We start from the raw sequence: 21,532 nt of genomic DNA, 5'->3' as shown, positions 1-21,532 counted from the left end.
TGCGATAGTCCAAGTTCACGTTGCGAATCTGGAAACTGCTTTGCTATACCGGAGATCGCGTTGCGAATTATCGATCGCATTGCGATTTAGTTGGTCATTTTGGCAAATCCAAAAAAAAATGGTTAAAATCGTATATTATAAGGCATTTTTGATCAATGAGATTATTTTCTCTTTCTTTTATACCATTTTTTATAGATCAATAACTTTTTATTCTTTGATTTTCTTTAACGGGAGGTGATATCAATTTTGATATTAATTATCAATTGTAAATTATCTTCTTCTTCTTTTACTTTTTAGTAATAACAATTTTATTTTTATGACATGTTTATCTATATTTTTGTGATATATATTTTTTTCTGTCTTTTAGTAGATTTCGTTTATATTTTTTTCAGGGTTATATTTAAAATCTTCACAACTGCTCAAGAAGACGTTTATCTGTTATCATGGTGATATTCTCAGTTTTTTATTATCATATTGATTTAGATATGAGTTTTGCATCCGTAGATAGTTTTCTCAGATCGCTCAACTATGATTTACGTTTACTAGGAAACTTCATTTGTTTTTCTGATTTGGTTGTCGAATTTAAATTTATTCGAATCATTATTTTGTTCGAGCTTTGAGGTTAAGTTTTTTAATATTTCCTTCTTTAGTCCTTATGTGATGTAAGAAGTTAAACTTTTGAGCCAATAGTTAAGGTGACTAATTTTTTATCAATAGTTATAAAAAGTATCCTAATTATATTTAAGTTTATCGTTATAAAATTTTATTATAATTCTAAATATTTTTTATTTTAATAAAAATAACTCCTCTCTGAATATAAACCTTTTATATGAAAATTTGTTACACATTTAAGTACTTTGAAATTTTTTTAATGCTTTAAAATTACAAACTATCAAATGAATATAAACCACATATTTTATACAACTTTCTAAATTCTTCTGGACTATGCCCCAGTTTCCACGTCCAGGAAACCTGAAAGCCGGGGTCCTTGTCCCACTATTTCTAGCGCATTCTATGATTGATTTTATGAGACTTTTGGGAAACCAAAATATCGGGAGAGGAATGAAATCGAGTGGATCGTCGGTCGCCAATTTAACAAGGACAAAGCCCAACCACGTGTATACATGGTGTTATATACTACGGAGGGATGTACACATGGCTCCGTGACAGAAGATGCAAATTGAGACCTTGCCGTAGCAGAATAATTCCCCTCCCGCTCTGTGGGACAATTGTCTTTCATTGCTACCGTCTGTACCGTGAAAGATCACAACGTGTCTGTCTACTTTTGTTTATTTTATATTTTCTTGAATTTGACTTGTTCTTTATTTTATTTTGCAGCAAATATAACAACTTTCCGATTCGATAAGATAAGATTTAAGAGTTAAATTATCAAGTTTTTGATTTCGTAAGATTATCTGACGTTAGGGATGAGACTGAGCGGGGTTGGGTCGGGTTGGATTTTCAGTCCATCAAACTCGAAAATTATAAATACTTCACATAATTTGAATTCAATCTGAAAAATATATATATTACACTTTATCTAAATCTAATTTGTTTTTTTGAGATAAAATCTGAATCCGATCTAATCTGAAATAATTTTTTTATTAAAAATTATTTTTATTTAATAAAAATAGAGATTTAATTGAAAGAAAATAATATATAGAAGATTATTATTGCAATTATCCTTAAATATATACGGTAAAATTATAATTTTTCGGGTCAGGTCTAATAAGGTATTTTTCATCCTAAACTCGAACCCGACCAGTCCCGAATATAAATTTTAAAAAACGACATGAACCCATTTTTAAAAAAATCAACCTGATCAGATCGGGTCGACTAAAAACACTTCAGATTCGAGTTCCTGTGCTCATGCCTAATTAATAAAATAAAGTTATTTTCTTTTTGATAGAAAGTCGCTAATTCTATTAAAAATTAAAAAAATATCCAAAATTACAATGAAAATTTATAAGTATAATCGTAAACCTAAAATATAACTATGACATTTACCTAATATCATTGAGACAAAAATTAACCACCTATATCACATAAGAACCAAAGAAGAAAAAGTTTAAAAAATCTACTCGAATAAAACAAAGATACTAACAAATTTGACTGTATCGGTAAATGAATCACAAAAGAGGATGAAACTATTGAAAGACCACCAACAAATCGCAAATAAGAGTCAAACGATATGAGAAAACTATCCCCGACGCAAAACTCGTATTCAAATCAATTTTAGGGTCAAAAGCATGGAAGATCATCGTGATAACAAATAAACGACATCTTGATCAGTCGTGGCGATGTCAAATCCAACCTTAAGAAAAAAGATAAACAAAAACAATGATAAAAAACCGTAAGCTACCAAAAGACAAAGAAAAAATATCACAAAGAAAGAGATAAATGTGCCATAAAGATATAGAAGATGTCACAAATATATAATTATTCTTATTAGAAACTAAAAAAAGAAAAAATAATATACGGACGACAACTAACATTAAAATCAGTTCCGTCATCGGTTAAATAAAATTAAAGAAGAAAAAAATCAGATTAATCAATAAAATTTACATAAATTATAAATTTAAAAAAAGAAAAAGAAAGAAGAAGAAAGCGGTTAGAGTTTTTAATACTATAAGATTATTTATAATAAACAACATTGTAAAATGAAATACGAGAACAATGCCGTTACTTTACGCCTGTTGGATAACAATTGTTCTGTATTTGTTCATATATACAATTGATAATATAACATAAAAAAATATTAATATATTTTTTTTATTAAAAATACGTGTGAATATTACTTATTGATTAAGTATATATATTCTGAATAAGATCTAATAGAAAGAGTTATATTAATTTTCATATCAACATATTCTAATTTAATAATATTATAATTTTAAAAGTAATACATAAATAAAATAAGATAAACATAAAATATATTACATACAAGAAAAAAAATTAACGTGTACTTTTATGAATAAGAGAACACTCTTTTAGTATCCCTACAAAATTAAAATTACAACATAACCTCAAATAGTTACAAAGATAACAAACGGATAATATCTCTAAAAAATAATTATCTTGCATAATTTTAAAGATTAAAATATACCCTTAATTTATAAATGATCTAACTTGATCACCAAAGAATCATTACTTTCACACCAACAAATTATATTTATAGTGCATATTGAATGTGAAAACTTTAACAAAGTAGTTTAACATTTATTAAATATTTTAATTGGCATCTTGAAATATAATTTAATTAAATAAATAATATTAAAAAATCAAAAATTAAAAGATTTTATGTACTCCACAACACATAAGTTTTAGTCTTTTCCCCCCGAATAGAAATGAGTCTAAACCCCAAAACATCCATATCCAAGATCCCATGGAAACCTGTAAGTGCATTGTTAAAAAGCTTGAGGTCATCATCAGCATCGCTAGCGAGTTTAGCTAAAAAAAACCGCAGCCATGTTTGTTTCTCGGCGGATGAGCTTGAAATCAAGCAGTCAGTCTGTTAATCAAATTGAAAATACCACGTACCATGGCAAGCGAACTATTGCTGGAAGCCGAAGTGATCATCTCAAAGGCATCAGTGTTGTCAACCAGTACAGTTAAATGACGAAAACCCCTATTCCAAACAAACTTTAGACCTTCAACACCCCCCCCCCCCATAGCTTGGAATTTATGACCGTGGAGATACCCAAGTATGGAGTAAAACCGCAATGAAGCTACGTCATGATTACGCAAAACACCACCTGCTGAACCTCGAATTGCTAGGCCCATTGAACCCTCAGTGTTCAGGCAAGTAATATCGAGAGGAGGGGGCTCCCAACGGACTTCTGTAACAGCTGGACTGAGACATGCATCAGATGAACCGCAAGAGTAAATGTTGGCCCAGGTCTCACCTTGGTGAAGCAAAGAGTCGAGAATGTGAATCATTGAAAAAAATCTTGTTGTTGCGACGCCTCCACACATACCAAATAAGAGATGAGTAGTAATGGATCTAAAAATATTTTTCAGGGTGGATACATATATTAATAATGAAAAATTTTCGTATGAGGTGGATATAAATGAAATTTCAGGGTGAGCACATTTAGTAAAATGAACGACTAACATAAAGAAATTCGAATTCTAAGATGGACACAAATAAAATTTTCGGGTGGACACCTTTAATAAAATGAACAACATAAATAAATTCGAGTTCTAGGGTAGACACGTGCCCACCCTGGATTCAACATACATCCGCGAGTGAAGATGAGAACGATATATTCCAAGGAATAGTAGAGGTAATAAACGATCACTTACATCTATCCCTACTACTTTCTTCACACCATACATGTGATACAAGCCGCATACTATCTCTCTAATCACAGTGTTGAGTCCGGGGCAGAGTCCACCGCAAGTAACAATACAGGCTTGAACTTCATCGGAGTTAAAATACACCTATCAAAAATCCAGTGCATCGATATAAATCCAGTGTCTCATCGTTCCATATCTCGATCATCAAACATTAAACACTTACCCTTTGACGTGGTCCGGCTCGTCAGAAATGTATACCTCTTGGGCTATCTTGTGAACAACAATCTATAAACAGAAAATAGAACTTGAAGCGAAGTCTCGGACACTTTTATGTGTGTGTGAAATCAAAGGACTCAGGAGGGCTAACCTTTTGAGGAACAGTGTCATCTACATTGACAAAGTACTGCTTAATAAAATAGGAAAATAGGTCCGATTAATACTAATTTATCAAAATTACCATATTTGAAAATTTATATAACAAGTAAATTCTGTATCAACGAGCAGTAAAATCGGGCTTACTTAAATCTTGCAACGGATTGGGATCAGTCTGTCAAAAGAATTACTTTTTTTCTTTAATCCTTTTTGCCGGTAACGGAGAAACGACGAAAACAGAATCAAAAGGAAAAGCAAAGATACGTATAATTATACGTAGAATGAAGAGGGGAAAAAACTTACAGGAAGATCGGGAATATAATCCTTTTGCACTGACAGGTCGTTGTTTGGGTTGAATAGTCCAATACCTGGAATGTAGCTCACGTTGGATTATGGCCGACCACATCTTTGTTGGTCTTGTTTTTTTTTTTTTTTGGATAAATTCCTCATGTTATTATCCAAGAAGCAATAGATAAAAAAAACTCACTGCTACAATCAATACAGACAGCAAAAACCAAAAACAGCCTTTCTAGGGGGTGATGATCCCCTAGCTAGGCAAAGGTTACGATTAATTACACTACTCTTGATGATCATTCTAGCTGCCTTCACCCTAATTATCTATTTAATACAAAACACCACATCATCAATCTCTCTACTAATGCTCCTAATCTGTCTATGATTCCTCTCCTCCCATATACAGTAAACGTATGCACACCAAGCTATTCAAAGAATAAACACAAAGAACGTTTTACCTTTGAACCGAGATATTGTCCAATTCAATTCCTCATCCCAAGTCCCCACAATTCTGTTAACATTACACAGTCGTACAATCCCCTCTCGCACAGCCTTCGAAAACGAGCATTCAAAAAAGATATGACTGCGAGTCTCAGGCACAGCTCCACACAATCTACACTTATCATCCACCTCAATACTTCTGCGAAGTCTATCAGCAATTGGCAGCCTATCGAGAATAACCATCCAAACAAAAAAAAATAATTCATTTCATTTTGTTAACTTTTTGTTGGTCTTTTTTTGCATGGAAATAACTTTTTTATATATATATCTTTTATTTTTTTCAAATGACGTGGGGGTGGAAGTGCAGGTAAATCTCTTATTTCAATAGATTTTAATAATTATTGCTTTTGATTCATTTCCTTTTCGGCATTACTTTTACCTAATTATTGTTTTATTTTTACTTCCTTCAGAGTATATTTTACGTCGAGTCAAAATAATTCTAAGGTTCCGTATTACAAGGACTAGATCAATTATAGATTTATAGAGATCGGTCAAAATCATCCTTTTATTAGTAAAAAAATGAAATGAGATTAATATTTTTTTTATTGAGTTAACATTTATCCTTCAGAAAATATTAACTATTATTTAATTATAAATTATTATCGCCGATACATTCAGTGATGTAATAGAAAAATAATTTCATAATCTTCATCGAATTTATAAAAGAGTAACGAGATAAGATGAAAAATGATGAAACATTACCTTTTAGGATTCTGAAAATGTAGAGATGTTATCGAAAACCTGATCACCTTTGAATGATGTCGATTCCCGATTTACAACAATAAGGTCACGACCTCTACTTAGTCCACCCAATTGAAACAATAAACTTAATTCTTTAAAAGTAAATTTTTGGCTGTTAGACCCTTATGTCTTTATAGATATTTTTAAAATCCTAATTCGGCTCTAATTAGAAATTTGTAAGATATCTATTTTAATTCAAATTATTTCATATATATATAAAAGATTTATAATTACAATAATTATTTCTTTTAAATATTAAAATGATATTTTATAATTATAATATAATTAAAAATTTATACATATTAGATATATATTTGTATTTAATTAAATTCCTTTCTTGAGTAGAACATATCATTGTTTTTCGTGTACAATAGTGCGTTTGGTTCACGAAATATAAGATTACCAGTGGGAATGTAAGATTACCAGGGAATAGGATTACTTAGAATGTTGTATTTTGTGTTTGGTTGGTTTAGCAGGAATGTAAGATTACCGTGTTTGGTTAAAGAATAAAAGATTATTGGAATGTATATTTGACCAAATTGTCCTTATTATATATTTATTTTTTTAACAAGTTGGAAAATATTTAAATATTTTCTTTAAAAAAATTAAATTCATAAAATTTATATATTTTTTAAAAGATTGAAAATATAAAAAAGTTTAATGAAAGAATAAAATTTTATTTTAACCTCTGAACTTCATATAAAATTTTAATTATAGATTTTTTTTTGTAAATCTAAAATAGTTTAAGGATAAATTTGTAATTTAACATTCGTAAAATTTTTATTATTCAATGACAGAAGAAGGATATTTTTTAGGGGAAAAAAGGGCATTTTAGTTCAAAACGCCGGTAATCCAACAATACCTAAGGAAATGGAGGTAATGACATTCCCGGTAATATACCCAAAAAAATCTACTATTAATAATAAAATATTACCGGGAATGAGATTCCCGGCCAACCAAACATGAGTGTGGATTCCATTCCCATGGAAATCCCACATTCATCCAAACACCCTCTAAGTATAAATCACAAGTGCTAGTTTTCAAACCCAAAAGCCCAAGATGGCCAAGTCACAGGCCCCCATGGTCCTTCGTTATCGGCTATATCCGTGCACCGACATGTATTTTTTTCTTTAATTTCTTTCTACTTAGCACGCGAATCAACTATATTTGGTGCACATTTGGGCCAACCTCCGCACCCAGCCCGGTAGCCACAAGTGAACTTTGTCGAGCGTGGCAATCGAACTGGTGGCCTAAATTGTGTGTACCAGTACTAAATCCGTAATCTTTTCCTAGGACAGGTCCCAGCCCAACATTTTTGTGCTTCCAGTCTCATTGATATTTAGTTAATGCCAATGAGAAATGCACTAAAACCTTCAATATTACTAACTCTTAAATTAATCAGACACAAGCAATCGGTTTCTGTTTGGGGCTTGATCCTTATAAATTTAAAAGAGGACATCGTTGACTTTGATTAAGCATTATTTTCTGATATACGAGGCATTATTCTCATGTAAGAGATATTCTCATACATGGATTATACTTTAAGTCTGTCTTTTCTACTCAAAAGACATGGTCCCCAAAAACAAAATTCTCGGAGTTTGGCGCACAATCCTCTCCCCCTGGCCTTTTCTTTTTGGTCCAAGTACACGGCATAAAAAATACGCATACATTGAAAGTTTATTATATTCTTTCGAACCGATTCATTAATTGTCTGATTTCACGTTAAATATTTTAATGAATGATATAAACAGAATGGATTAGCAATGGATACAAATCCATAATAAAAAGTGTTTATAAGATATTCATACCCTTGAGAAATGAAGGGTACTTATAAGATTTGGTGGTGCCTTTTTTGGTGCGATGTAAATGAAGTCAAAGTTGCCGGATAATCTGAAGAGCAGCAACGCCAATCTGATTCCCTCATTCTCTTTGGGACAAAAAGAGAAACCTAATCGAAGGTTGCTCACACCCCAAACTCACAGGTTCGAATCATATTATTACCTGTCCAATGTAATTGCACAATTCTTGCAATAATAATTAATAATAAAATTAGGCAAGGGAAAGAAGCAATCATGGCAACCTCTCTGTTTCGCGAAACATATTGCTGGTTCCTTCATCATTCTGATCAAAAAAATCCCAAGTTGCGTCCCACATAATCCGGGTCTTTCTTGCGTCGTGCTCTCACTCGGACCATATTTATGCGTGCGAGTGTTATGCACTTTAGATTTTCCTCGGGAAAGTTAAAGATGTAGTAGTTGCCGATTTCTGCTACTACTCGACGACGAGATGTCTTTCACTACAATAGAAGTACAAGTGTTCATTTTGGTGTTTTAAATAAATTTTAAAGAAATATTATTAAATGATATTTTAATTTTATATTTATTATAATATTAGGACGATCATTTATAATAATTTAGATACAATTTAGTGACTTTGATATAATTTTATCTTATTTTTTTTTTCATTTTTTTAAAAGTTCATTATTTTAAATTTTATTGTTTATATTTATGTAAAGAAACAAAGATGATTTTTTTAATAGAAGAAACAAAGATAATTAAATACTAATTATGACTTATTTAAACAGTTTAACTATTTATCTCAAGATGAGTAAAAATTTACCCCAAGTTCTTCCATTTGAAGATTAAATTATTTTTATATATATATAACATAAACATATGATAATTTTTATATGCTTTTGTACGGGTGTAATAAGAAAGGACTGGTGGTCCATCAACTATGCTGCTCATTTGCCTTGTATGTCAAGCAACCCCGTAATTCTTCTATTCTCTTTGCATCTCTCTTTCTGCAACATTCATGGCAAAAGAATCATGATCAGCAGCACTCCCTCTCGAAACCCATGTGAGTTCTTGTCATTTTTATTTGTTTTTTTTCGCTTTTCCATAATCTCTCCATCTTTCTCTCCTTCTAAAAAAAGAAAATAAAAATTTCAAAAAAAATAAGAAAATAAATTAAAAACTTTCCCTTTCCACATCCATAATCTGTGGCAAAAAAAACTAAACAAAGAATTGAAATTTCCCCCCAGATATCGTCTTCATTACTCAAACTCTGCTACCGCCACGTTTAGTATTTTCTGTTTATCTTGTAGCCTGGGAGCATTTCTCAGTTCATAACTTATATAAACCATTCAAGAACTTAGCCAATGGATTTAATTTGAATATTATCTAAGCTTAAACGTCTATATATCAAATAAGCTTTTTTTTTTAAATTGAAGTAAAAAAAAGAAAGATTATATATTTAAGTTATAGTACAGATTGGGTTGCCATGCTTTTGTATGTGTACCGCTGCTGTGAAGGCCGTTTCTTCTCCTTTTTGCTTTAGCAGTCAATCCCTCTAAAACAAAGGTGTGGGAGACATTAAACTTTAACCCAGAAGGAAAATACAGACAACTGGTAGTATTTTTCTTTTATCTATATATGTATATGTATATATTACTTTTGCCATATTTTCTTTGCTTCTCTCTCTTGAACCGCCTAGCATCATGAGCTCTACTTGAAGTTGCAAAGGGTTTAAAGCCAGTGTGTTAAGTATATGAAGGCCAAATTTTTTTTTCCTGTTTTTCTCCTTTCTTTTTTCCCACTTGGAGGCTTCAGTCAAAGTAAAGATAAGTGAGGAATTTCTGGTGATTTCTATATGGTTAAAGAAGGTTTATATCTAAATCCCACTGTTAAATTTTCCTCTTTTCTTCTCTCGCTCTCTCTCTCCCTCTCAGTACTCTCCTTTTCCTTGTTAGTACCAGTACTTCTTCCTCGTGAGAAAAAAAAATAAAGTTTTCTTCTTTTGGAGCAGATTTCTCATCTGGGTTTTGCATAAATTTTTCTTTTTTTTGGGTGATTAGTTTAGGTAATAGTTTCTCACAAAGATAGCGCCGAGGATATTAAACACGTGTACTTTTATATATACGACATACGGATTCTTCTTCTTCTTCTTTTTTCCCTGTTTGCTGAGTTCATATTGAGGCTTTTGGTATGTTCTTCTGCTTCATCCCCCTCTTTGATGCGTTCTTTTACTATGGATATTTCATCGGTTGAGGAAAACTAGGGCTTATACATATACATATTTATCAAATTCATCAGTTTATGCCCTTTGCCTTTTTTATTCCCCCCCCCCCCCCCAACAAAGGGATATCAGATCTAAAACGGGGTTAAGGTTTGTGTTATATGGAGAAACAAACTGGGATATGAGTAGCCGGCTGCTATATAAGGTTGGCTATTTCATTGAAGATTTCAAGAGTTTGAGGCAACGAAGATAACATCTACCGACAGCAACGAAAGGGGGGAAGATAACAAGAAGCAATGAATAAGAGTAATCTAAGCTCCATCAGCAGCTCCGATCTCATAGATGCAAAGCTCGAAGAGCATCAGCTGTGTGGATCCATGCACTGTCCCGGCTGCGGTCACAAACTAGATGGAAAACCGGTACGGATTTAACTCATAATATTCTTGGCTGCGACAACAAGAGTTTGACAAGAGAAGAATCAAGGGGAAAAAATACCAGAAGTATACTTGTATTCTAATCAAGGGTTTTTTTGGGATGGTCAAGTTGTTTCTTTAATGGAAAACAAAACTATATATTCGAACAGAATAAGATTAAAGATTTCTTCTTTTCTCTTTACTTTGTTTAGTCTTCCTTTTTTATTTTTGTGCTTTAATTTGAACTGAAAAATGAAAAAATGTTGCAGGACTGGTTGGGTCTACCAGCAGGAGTGAAATTTGATCCAACAGATCAAGAACTGATAGAACACCTGGAAGCAAAAGTGGAAGCTGAAGACATGAGGTCTCACCCTTTGATTGATGAGTTCATCCCAACAATTGAAGGAGAAGATGGGATTTGTTACACCCATCCTGAGAAACTCCCAGGTTTTCTTAAAATCCTTCAACTTTATCTTGTTTGATATTTGCCTCCATCATTATTCAATGTTATTAGGTCTTACCATACTGTCAACCCCCATGAATTCCAATTTGTTGCACCTAAGTAAACCTAACTTAGACTTTTGGCTAATGTTTTCTATTAATTTCTTGCAGGTGTGACCAGAGATGGATTAAGCAGGCATTTCTTCCATAGACCATCAAAGGCTTATACCACCGGGACAAGAAAAAGAAGGAAAATCCAAACCGAATGTGACTTGCAAGGTGGAGAAACAAGGTGGCACAAAACCGGCAAGACAAGGCCGGTCATGGTGAGTGGCAAACAAAAAGGTTGCAAGAAAATCCTGGTTCTCTACACGAATTTTGGGAAGAACCGAAAACCCGAAAAGACTAATTGGGTCATGCACCAGTATCATCTGGGTCAACACGAGGAAGAGAAGGAAGGTGAGCTTGTGGTGTCCAAGATATTTTATCAGACTCAACCGAGGCAGTGCAACTGGTCTGATCGAACTGCTGCAGCAGCTGTTGAAGGAACCAACGTTGTTGTCTTCGACCCTAATAACCGGCGAGATAGCGGCGTTCGGAATTGTTCCTCAAAGGAACAATTAATCCCTCTTAGAGAGGAAGTGTCGGGAGCCGGCGTTGCCGCCGCTGTTGCTTTATCAAGCCTAGCCGGTGCCATGGATATCCAACACTTAAAACCTGATCAACTTCTTAGTTTCTCCCCGTTTAGTAAAAGCTTCGACGAGGTACATTCTTCCATCATCTATATTCAATGCGTTTTCTCTCTTCTACAATCACGAAATCGAATCATAAAATGACATCCCCGTTTGTACCTTGTAAATTTTATGAATAAATCCAATATTTTCATGAAAGCGTAATACAGTTCAAACATCAAAGTTTGCTTATCTTACATAAAATAAAAGTTGAAGGAATAAATCTTAAAGTTCTAGCCTTCTAGGGATGCTTGTATATACGGCACTTGAAGAACAAAAAAAATATATGGGCCTCACTTGACTATCTTTCTGAGCTAACTATTCTTTTTTTTTTCATTCACCAGTAGGACCAATATTTGGAAATGAGAGTAAAACTATAGAAAAAGGAATTAAAGCGGTGTTGGAATATGTTTTGTGTTTGAAAATGGACTAGCTAGCAAACTGTAATTTTATGGTCGGGGTTTGTCTGTTGCAGGTGGGGATTGGAGAAGCTTCAGCTGCAAGGGAAACGCCGACTCAAGAGATACCGGAGCATCACCGTGAGACAGATCATATGGCCCATGATCATCATCTTTTTCATCATCACCACCAGCAGCAGCAGATTCCTACGACTGCGTTCCATATTAGCAGGCCTTCACATCCAATTTCCACAATCATCTCGCCACCTCCCCTCCACCACACCTCCATCATCCTTGATGAGGACTCCTTTCATGTCTCCAGAATAATGCTTCAAAACGAAAGTTTCCAGGTAATACATATCATCATCATTACTCCATTAATTATTTCTCCTCATATAATGATCCACCATTAATAGTGCAATTAATAACTTTTCTCTCGAGAAACCACAGTTTTAATGGTACTATCCCTTTCTTTTTCTAAAATACCAGTTGTTCCTATCGTGAACATGCTGAACTTTTATATTAACTACAGCTCTTATTAAGCTGAAGGGTGACTCGATCATATAAGATCTTGAATCTGGAACAGTGAACTGTTTTTAAACATTTCAGTTCTTCTTAAAACATATGATTTAGATGGAGAAATTATTTTAATCGTTTACTTATAACTTGTTTGAATTGAACATATGCAGCAGCAGCAAAATCATAAACTGGGAGGAAGGTCTGCAACAGGTTTGGAAGAACTAATAATGGGCTGCACTTCAAGTGATATCAAAGAAGTGAGTATGAAATTTTTTACCCTCAGAACCCGTGACCCTTGTTTGTCATAATATCAACTAAACAAGGCAAGGAATAAAGAAAGGAAAAAGTAAGGGGAAATATAAATAAATAATTAAAAAAAGATAACAAGAAGTGAAAAATGAAAACCCTAAATTCTTCACCTTATATTATTGGGTTAAATTCATAGATGAATTATATCAAATTCTCAATTTCATACATATTTAAAAATTATCGATTTCACAAATGATATTTTCTGCCATTAAAGGATTCATCCACTTCCGTCATGAAAGGCTACGACCACTGACACGTGGCACTTGAAAAAAAAATAGTCACTAAAATGAAACATGTCGTGATCAATGGTTCTATTTCATCTTCCATGACGGAAGTGGATGAATCTGTTAATGGCAGAAAACATCATGTATAAAAACAATAATTTTTAAAAAAATACGTATGAAACTAAAAATTTAGTATAATTCATATATGAACGGGGTATTTATCCCTTTATTATTCTTAAGGAACAAGAAAGAACTCATAATTCTTTTCTTTTCTAACCAGAATTAAGTATATGGCATTCGGCATTCTTAGAGAAATGAAGGTAGCTATCATACTATAAATAAAACGGTGTTAAAGTGAGTGCGTAGCTTTTTCTTCGTAGAAAATTAAACATAATTATCTGCTTTCTGACATGAACAATAGCTTACGTCTGCTTTTCCACCTTCTTAAGATTCAGTAGAAATCAATACGTTAAGGCAATCTTTTTCTTATATGTTCTTCCTAAGCATATAAAATTAAGATTCGCTTAATACAGCTAAAGCATTAAGGAATGCTTTTATATTTATAGAATGATTACATTTTTTATATGAAATCATATAATTATATATAATAAAGAAAATGAATTCCTATAATTAAAGTACAGCTACTTACTGTAGATTGTGAAACCGTGTATAGCCTCCAAAATAAATAGACTACTTTCCTTACATCCTCTTTAGGTTTATCTTTGAATATATGTTGTTATAAAGAGCAGAGAATGGAAAAGAAAGAAACCTAAATATTTTAAAAGGTTAAAAGAAAACAGTCAAATTATATCATGCACTATGTAAGGCATAAATATGTAATAATAAAATTCATCAACATACGTAAAACCATGCCATCATAAAATATCTTAAAAATAATTATATTACGAATTATAAAATTTAGCTATAACGTCAACAACATTGTTTTGGTTGGGGTCAATGGCAGATGTAGGTTGAATTCAGGGTGGATACGTGTTCATTTTAGAATCATGTTAGTTGTTTATTTTATTAAACGTGTCTGTTCACCTTAAAAAAAAGTTGTGTCTACTCTATATGAAAAATTTTCATTATTAATATATATATGCTTATTCTAAAAAATATTTCTGAATCCGTCATTAGTTGGGGTTAACATAAGAGGTGAGTTGGAAGAATGAATGAATATGCATGCATTTGGGAGCAGCATGAAAGCTGTTTTATTATCATACGTTGCGTCATGAGATTAGTCGGGTTGTGGAGTGGACAAAAAAGGCAGCTTCTTCGTTTGTTGTTTATAGGTTAAACCCTAACCCTAAGTTTGGTTTTTTAGCAGGAGTCATCAATCACGAACCCACACGAAGCTGAATGGTTGAAGTACTCCTCTTTCTGGCCTGACCCTGACCATCATGGCTAGCCTCCATATATGCTAAAGTTCTACACAAACCTTCCAAAAATAATCGCTCCTTTGAACCAAGCCTACCTCTCCTAAAAGTCCTTTCAAAGGAGAGAGAAAGAAACCAGAACATCACATATATATATATATTTAAGTACTATATATAGTTTGTTCTTTTACTTATGGGGGGTGGGAGCCTGTTTCCTCACTCTCAACTCAATCAGTTACATGTACAATATACGTAGTTCAAGTTGTTGGAAAGAAAGAATAAAAATGAAAGCGAAGGTAAAAAAAAAGGCAAAAAAAGAAAGAAAGAGAAAGCAGGGGAAAAGGCTGCTCTCTCCTGACAAATAGGACTGAAGGAGAGAAGAAACAAAAGCGAAACATCCGACCTACTGCATCAAAATCATCACCATTATCCTCATTATTATTATATCATCTTTATGTTTCTTATATTATTTTATTATTTCAAGACACTTGTATACTTTTCTTTTTTGTGTAAAAGAAATATGCTGAAACATGTTGTCAATTGTATTGTTGTTACTCCACCTTTCTTGTATAATAAACATAAAGAAATGTTAATTGTCTAATTATATATTGAGTACAAATTCTTTAGTTATCAACCTTCAGAAAATATCTATTTCAAATATTATCAAATTTAAAATTATTTTTTAAGTCTTTAATAAATTAAAAAAAGTTTACTCGATCATATATATAGTATGAATTATAAACGTTTAACCGTAAATTAATCTAATAGAGATTCATTAATTGATCGAATGATCAAGAATGATCATATTAATCTATTTTCATACTTTATATTGATTTTTTTGAATAATGACAGTTGAATTTTATTAATGAGGGAAGAAATCAAAATTATAACACATCAAAATATATAGATAAATTTGGAGACAATAGTCACCAAAATATTCATACAAAAGTAAAAATTAAAACTAAAGATACGAAGAAAAATAAAACTTTCCAATAAGAATGACGGACCAACATCAAAACTCAATAACATTCATAAAAACTCCTTATCCTTGTCGAATGAGTCGTTTGACGAAGTGATAAAAGAGTGGAGAGCGAACCAAATAATTTGACAGGTTGTTTCACTACACAATTTGATTATATCGACCAACAATCTTTTACCAAAAAAAGAGATCTTACTATACATGACCACAGATTAATCAATCAGAAAATAAATGTCGTGATAGTTTTTGTGCAAGGACCAAAACGACTGCAAATGTATGCAAAAAAAATATACCAATAACCATGAGGATCGTGCCACAAGAGCAGAACAAAATCATTTCACAAGGACATATAATATTTCATAATATGAAAAAAAGAGAATTAATAGTCAGCGACGGTCAACAAACAACAATAAAATTAGTGTTGTCGCCAGTTAAAAAAATCAAAAAGAAAAAAGAAGACGGTAGAGTATTAAAAGAAAACTAAGTTAAAAAAGAGACGGCTAGAGTTGGTCTTCCATACTTTATATTGATTTAAATCCTAATATTTAGGATTCAGATTATAAACATACTTTCACTTAAAAAAATTAGTCTCCTCGAATAAGAGAGTACAAAGTCAACTACTATCAAATATACAACATTATTTTATTTTATTTTTTGCTCTGTAAAAATTGATTTTATTGATAATTCGTTATGGAAGAATATTTCGTTAAAAACCTCCCTAGACTATTCGACCTAACAAGAAGAAACAAAAACACAACAGAAACAAACAACAAACTCCTAGAACCTACTGAACCCACTAAACAAACCCCGACCATAAAAGACTAGAACGCCCAGACAACCATATCAAGACATCAAATTCCTTGCACAACAGTAAAGCAACATTAGGACTGCGGCCAACGCCCAACTCCTTTTCAGTTGCAAATAACCAAACTCTCTAATTCAGCGATGAAAATCCACCAACGCCAAGGACCTAGCTCCGAATTTGAAATAAATTCAGGACCACCTCTAACAGAACTGAAACACACTGCATGCTGTTGCTAATCGAACAACTGCTCCTTGGTGAAGACCACCACCTGCACTTAATAAGAACACTCGCCACCAAAGATTAACCGACTCCAGTCTACCCAGCCCTAAAAAAACTACAAGAACCGCCAAACCAATTGGCATGGTCAAATTCAAATCCCTTATTTGAAGTAAAATTAGTTGCTTTGTCCCTACTATATATCTCGTTAATGTCTAAGGAGACAGCACAGCAGTGCCATAATTAAGTATGCTCGCCAAACCAAGTGTCCAAAAGAATCAACTACCATTGCTATTTAATAATCATGAAGATCAAAGTTGGTGAAATGTTGACTTATGAGGTCGAGCACTCTTTTCGATATTTATTTTGCTTCTTTGAGCATCTCTCTCTCAATTAAATAATTTAATTTCTTTCCATGTTTAATTTCAATTTCCTTTCTGTAAATTTCTATCATATTAAGGTGACGATGAGATATTACCACGACGAAATTACTTAAGAACATGCTTTTTGTTTTATTTTTCAAAGTTCTTTTATGTAATAAAAACTTCGTACGTCCATGCACCATGATTTGTTTGTAAGTGGTTATCGCACTTCTAATAAAGGAGTTTTGTTTGATTCTTTGTATTTAGATAATTAAATTACATATCAAAAGGATGAGAGAATAACATCTGGCGTTTCGTCGATATATATATATGAATTTGGAATCTTTCAACAATATATATAGCAGCAGAAATCACATTTTAAAAGCACCGGTCTTTTCCTTTGTATTTTGTTAATTGGGAATCTTCTGCTTTTAAATTTATTCCTTAGAGTCGAGCTTTTGTTTCTATATATAATACTAGTATTATATAGGGTAATGTACACAAATGATCTCTCGATAATAGGAATATTACTTTATTAAGTTAATCGAATATTAAAAGTTATAAATTGGTACTTCGATTGTAGAGTATTACTTTTTTGAGTTCCTTGACAATTAAAAGTTACAAAATGATATCTGACTATTCATTATGTTCCAAAGCTGTCATTTTTCGTTAAAACATTGATGATAATATGAGTTGAACGTTAAGCTGTTGACTCTGATATAATCAGATCTAATCTCGAAATATCAAACAACTATCATATCTCAACCATACCAATATTTTAACGAAAAAGGATGACTTTGAAACATAATGAATAGTCGGTGATTATTTTGTAACTTTTAATAATCGAGGGACTTAATAAAATAGTATCCTATAGTCAGGGGAGCATTTGTGTACTTTACCCTATTATATATATAAGAGCAAATGAAATGAACTTATGTCCCCACCATAAAGTGAGAGAGAGTAACGTAGATGTCATCTTTCTGCTTTCATGGGACGTGCATGAGCATGAATTAATAAAGCTGAATAGAAGATGGATGGCAGGGCAGCTTCATCGTAGTTTCTGAAAGTAATAGTTGAAGGTTTTGAACAAGCGAATGAGCAGACAAGAATAAGCTTTATGCATGGTTTGGAAAATGACCCATTCTCATAGCTTATGGCAAATATTCTTTCATCTTGTCATTTTTTATATAGACTTACAAGTGATCTACTAACGCCCATAAAGCATCGTTTTTTAGACATATTTGTGAATTAAATGTATGTGCAAGAAATGGGTTTTGGGTTGGGGACTCTAAAATCCATGGTGTGGAAATGCTCGAGGGTTAGTGTAGAATACATGGACGGAGATCTAAAAATTTTAAATTCTTATATTGATAATTTATTTTTTACTCTTAAAATTTTATAAGTTCATCCCCTAACATTATATCTTATGTATGTTCCAGTAGAATGTATATGAAAAATAATAACCCAAAAAGGGAAAATCCAAACATAGTAGGAATGTTGGGGGTATAAATAATAGAGTGGAGGGAAAGAGGAAATGTGTCTATTTCCACATGCAACCAAAACGAAAGTGAATGACATGTCTTGTTCAGCCTAAAAAGCTGATATTCAATTTCTTTAGCTTTATCGGAGATTTTGGGTGCTTTTAAAAGAAACTAGAAAGAAGTATTACTCTGAAGTGATTTAGGGGCTTTGGGGGTTGGCAGAGATTTGGTCCCATAAAGAAGTTGCAAGGGGAATTGTGTAGTGCAATAAGGAATATCACAACATGGCACTGCCCCCACCTTTTTTTTTATTCTCAAACAGCAATACCATAGCAGTAGCACAGCTTCTTTTTAGACATAGTAACCAGCCCAACTGATCTCAGGAGGCCTGTTAAAATCAAATCTTTGTGTATTTCTTAAACAGTTGTGAAGTAAACCTTCCTTTGATCGACCAGTTGCCTGTAGTTTAATTGTGATGGTTAATTCTGTGTGTTCCTTGAATAGAGTGAAGCTTACTAAAGTTAGCTTCCTTTTGTATCATTTTCTTCTGTACTCTGACATATATATTGTCCACTTGGACTCGATGGGAGGTGCAGGCGGCTGTGCGTGGTAGTTAAGACTCTTCCCTGTTAAAATATACCTAATTCGTAGTAGTTAGGAAAGATTGGTGCGCATTTCCTGCATATATGAATAATTTTATCAAAGACATGGCTACGCAAGCTAAGTTTCTTTTTGGGATAATCCAGCAGATATATAATAATTCAAAACAATGTTTTATATTACATTATCAATGATGTAACTTATGTCTCATGTCTAGGGGTGTACATGAACAGAGGATTAGGTGAATAATTTTGAACCGTTTGTATAACGTTCGTTTATGTTCGTTTTTTAAGCTAAATAATCGAGCACGAACAAATTTTTTTATGTTTATTTAATAAACGGACGAACACGAACAGAGATGTGTTCGATTCGTTTATGTTCTTAAAGTAGCTCGTTTATGAGCTCATTTATCGACTCGTTTGCTTATGTTCGTGTACAAGCTCCTTTACCCAATTTTTCGTTACTTTTTTTTTACATTTTAAATATTGGTGAAGGTAGTGACTAAATTGAACACATGATAAAATTTGAAATATAAACTATGAATTTTAAAGAGTTTAAGCACTAGTGACATAATTTTACCATTTTTCTTTAGCTTGAAAAGGTAAAACTAAAAAGAGAACATATAAAGACGCTAAATGGACATATTACTGAACATTAAATGAATACATTCGTGAACAAATAAACGAACACATTCACGAATATTAAACGACCATGTTTCGTGAATAATAATTAAACAAACACGAACACCTTCAAAAATAAATAAACGAACACGTACATTATACTTAAAATTTAAACGAACACGAACTTAACGTGAACATCTTAAAAAATAAATAAACAAATATGAAAATAACATTGTTCGTTTAAACTCGGTTCATTTAAACCCCACTCATGCCATTTCATCAGCCTATCAGCTTTTAAAAAGCGGATTGACGCAAAAAAAGGTGAAAGGAACATTTTATATGGCAGATTATAAGCCCATTTTCTTTCATGATATTGGGGGGATGCTCTTGTTATTATATTGTGAGATGAAGATAAGGTTAGATAAGACTGTGATTGATACAACAGTTAGTACTTGAACCAAAATTTCCAGCATCTGTTGTATCGCAGTTGAATTTGCATGCAAAGTAACATGAGTGGAACTCCATTGATGAATCAGTATCACATGATCAATCTTTAAGAAACTAATTAACGTATACTTTACCCTTTGAGCAGTTTCCTAACCAGAATCAGACCATGATGAAGTTTCCTTCTGTCTGGTCTGTCTCTTTATTTACTTGTTCAATGTCCAAGCTGCTTTGAACAGGTTCCTGATGGTACAAGACTAGGAAACAAGGTTAGATACTCCAAAGGTCAATCTAATTACAACTTCATCTTCGACAACAACAACGTGCATCACATCAAAATGAGATACGGTTTGGCTACTTGCAAGGTACCGAATAATGCAACATTCCTCTACCTTTGGGTGACCTGTTTGGAAATACAGGCTAGTTGTCTAGTTTTTTACACTGAACATTGTTAACTAAACAACAAAGTTTAGGCAGCACCTAAAAACAGGGGATTAGGCTGTTTCTTACCATTACATGATCCATAGATGGGTATATAAAATAATTCAGTGGTTGTATAATTGATACTCATCTTATACACATCAATAATCATTGGAGTGACCTTCTTTAGCGTTCTTCAGATAGGCACCTACTCACAGGTCCAGAAACACCGGAAACTTTCACCTCCCAACTCGTTGTTTAAGCTCAGTTCTCTTTCTCCCAAGTATGACGTGGAAAGTATTAAGAAATCGTTGTTGTCAAAGTAAGGGCCGAGCGTTCCGGTTTGCCTGGGCCAGCTCTTGGACCATTAGTTTCGATCTTTTACAACAGGGACATGAATTGTATTAATTGAAAAATTAAGAGATTAATATGCGATTTAAAAATAATTTTAATATATATTAATTTTATTTATAAAATTAACCTTGAAAATAATGATTTTTAAAAAATTTAGAAAAATGTAGAATTAAATTTATATCTCAATTAAATATTTTTAGGGATTCAATTGGATAAAAAGTAAAATTGAATTTAAAAATATATTAATATTAATTAATTTCAATCTTATTTTAACAAAGATTTTAACTGTCCATAATATAACAAGTTCAAGGTTTAGCCTAATGATTAAGTGTGATTATTTTATTAGGAGACTTGCGTTCAATTTGTCCATATATTTTTTTTAAAATAATATAATTTAAAGAAGAACAAAAAAATATAATCTGAGTCCTTTGACCCGAGAATACATGTACTCAGATTTTACAGGTATCCGACATACGAGTATTCAGATGTAATGGTTCGAGATACGAGCCAACTTTTTGATATCCGAAAATTCCGGATATCCGAAAATATGGGTACCCCTTTTTCAACTCCCCTGTTTCTATCTACTTAATATAGATTTTTAACATTTATAAATTTA

General features: G+C 32.5%; 1 protein-coding gene across 4 annotated transcripts; it reads left to right on the top strand.

Moving 5' to 3' along the window:
* The first annotated feature begins 9,384 nt into the window (after positions 1–9,384).
* Positions 9,385–14,673, top strand: LOC120166411 (NAC domain-containing protein 75-like). Of its 4 annotated transcripts, none has more exons than XM_039175660.1 (6): positions 9,385–10,643; positions 10,907–11,084; positions 11,250–11,842; positions 12,285–12,557; positions 12,894–12,983; positions 14,584–14,673. In XM_039175660.1, exons 1-6 carry the CDS (start codon positions 10,521–10,523, stop codon positions 14,665–14,667), a joined length of 1,341 nt encoding a protein of 446 aa, XP_039031591.1. In that variant the 5' UTR covers positions 9,385–10,520; the 3' UTR covers positions 14,668–14,673. The 4 variants fall into 4 exon arrangements, with proteins under 4 accessions (XP_039031591.1, XP_039031593.1, XP_039031594.1 ...); XM_039175662.1 differs by having other exon boundaries at positions 9,386–10,643; positions 12,897–12,983; XM_039175663.1 differs by having other exon boundaries at positions 9,387–10,643; positions 12,897–12,983; positions 14,587–14,673.
* Positions 14,674–21,532: the final 6,859 nt, after the last annotated feature.

Source organism: Hibiscus syriacus, unplaced genomic scaffold (genome assembly GCF_006381635.1).
Source record: "Hibiscus syriacus cultivar Baekdansim isolate YM2019G1 unplaced genomic scaffold, ASM638163v2 tig00111640_pilon, whole genome shotgun sequence".
In the NCBI taxonomy this organism is placed as follows: domain Eukaryota; kingdom Viridiplantae; phylum Streptophyta; class Magnoliopsida; order Malvales; family Malvaceae; genus Hibiscus; species Hibiscus syriacus.
This window is presented reverse-complemented; position numbering and strand designations above follow the sequence as displayed.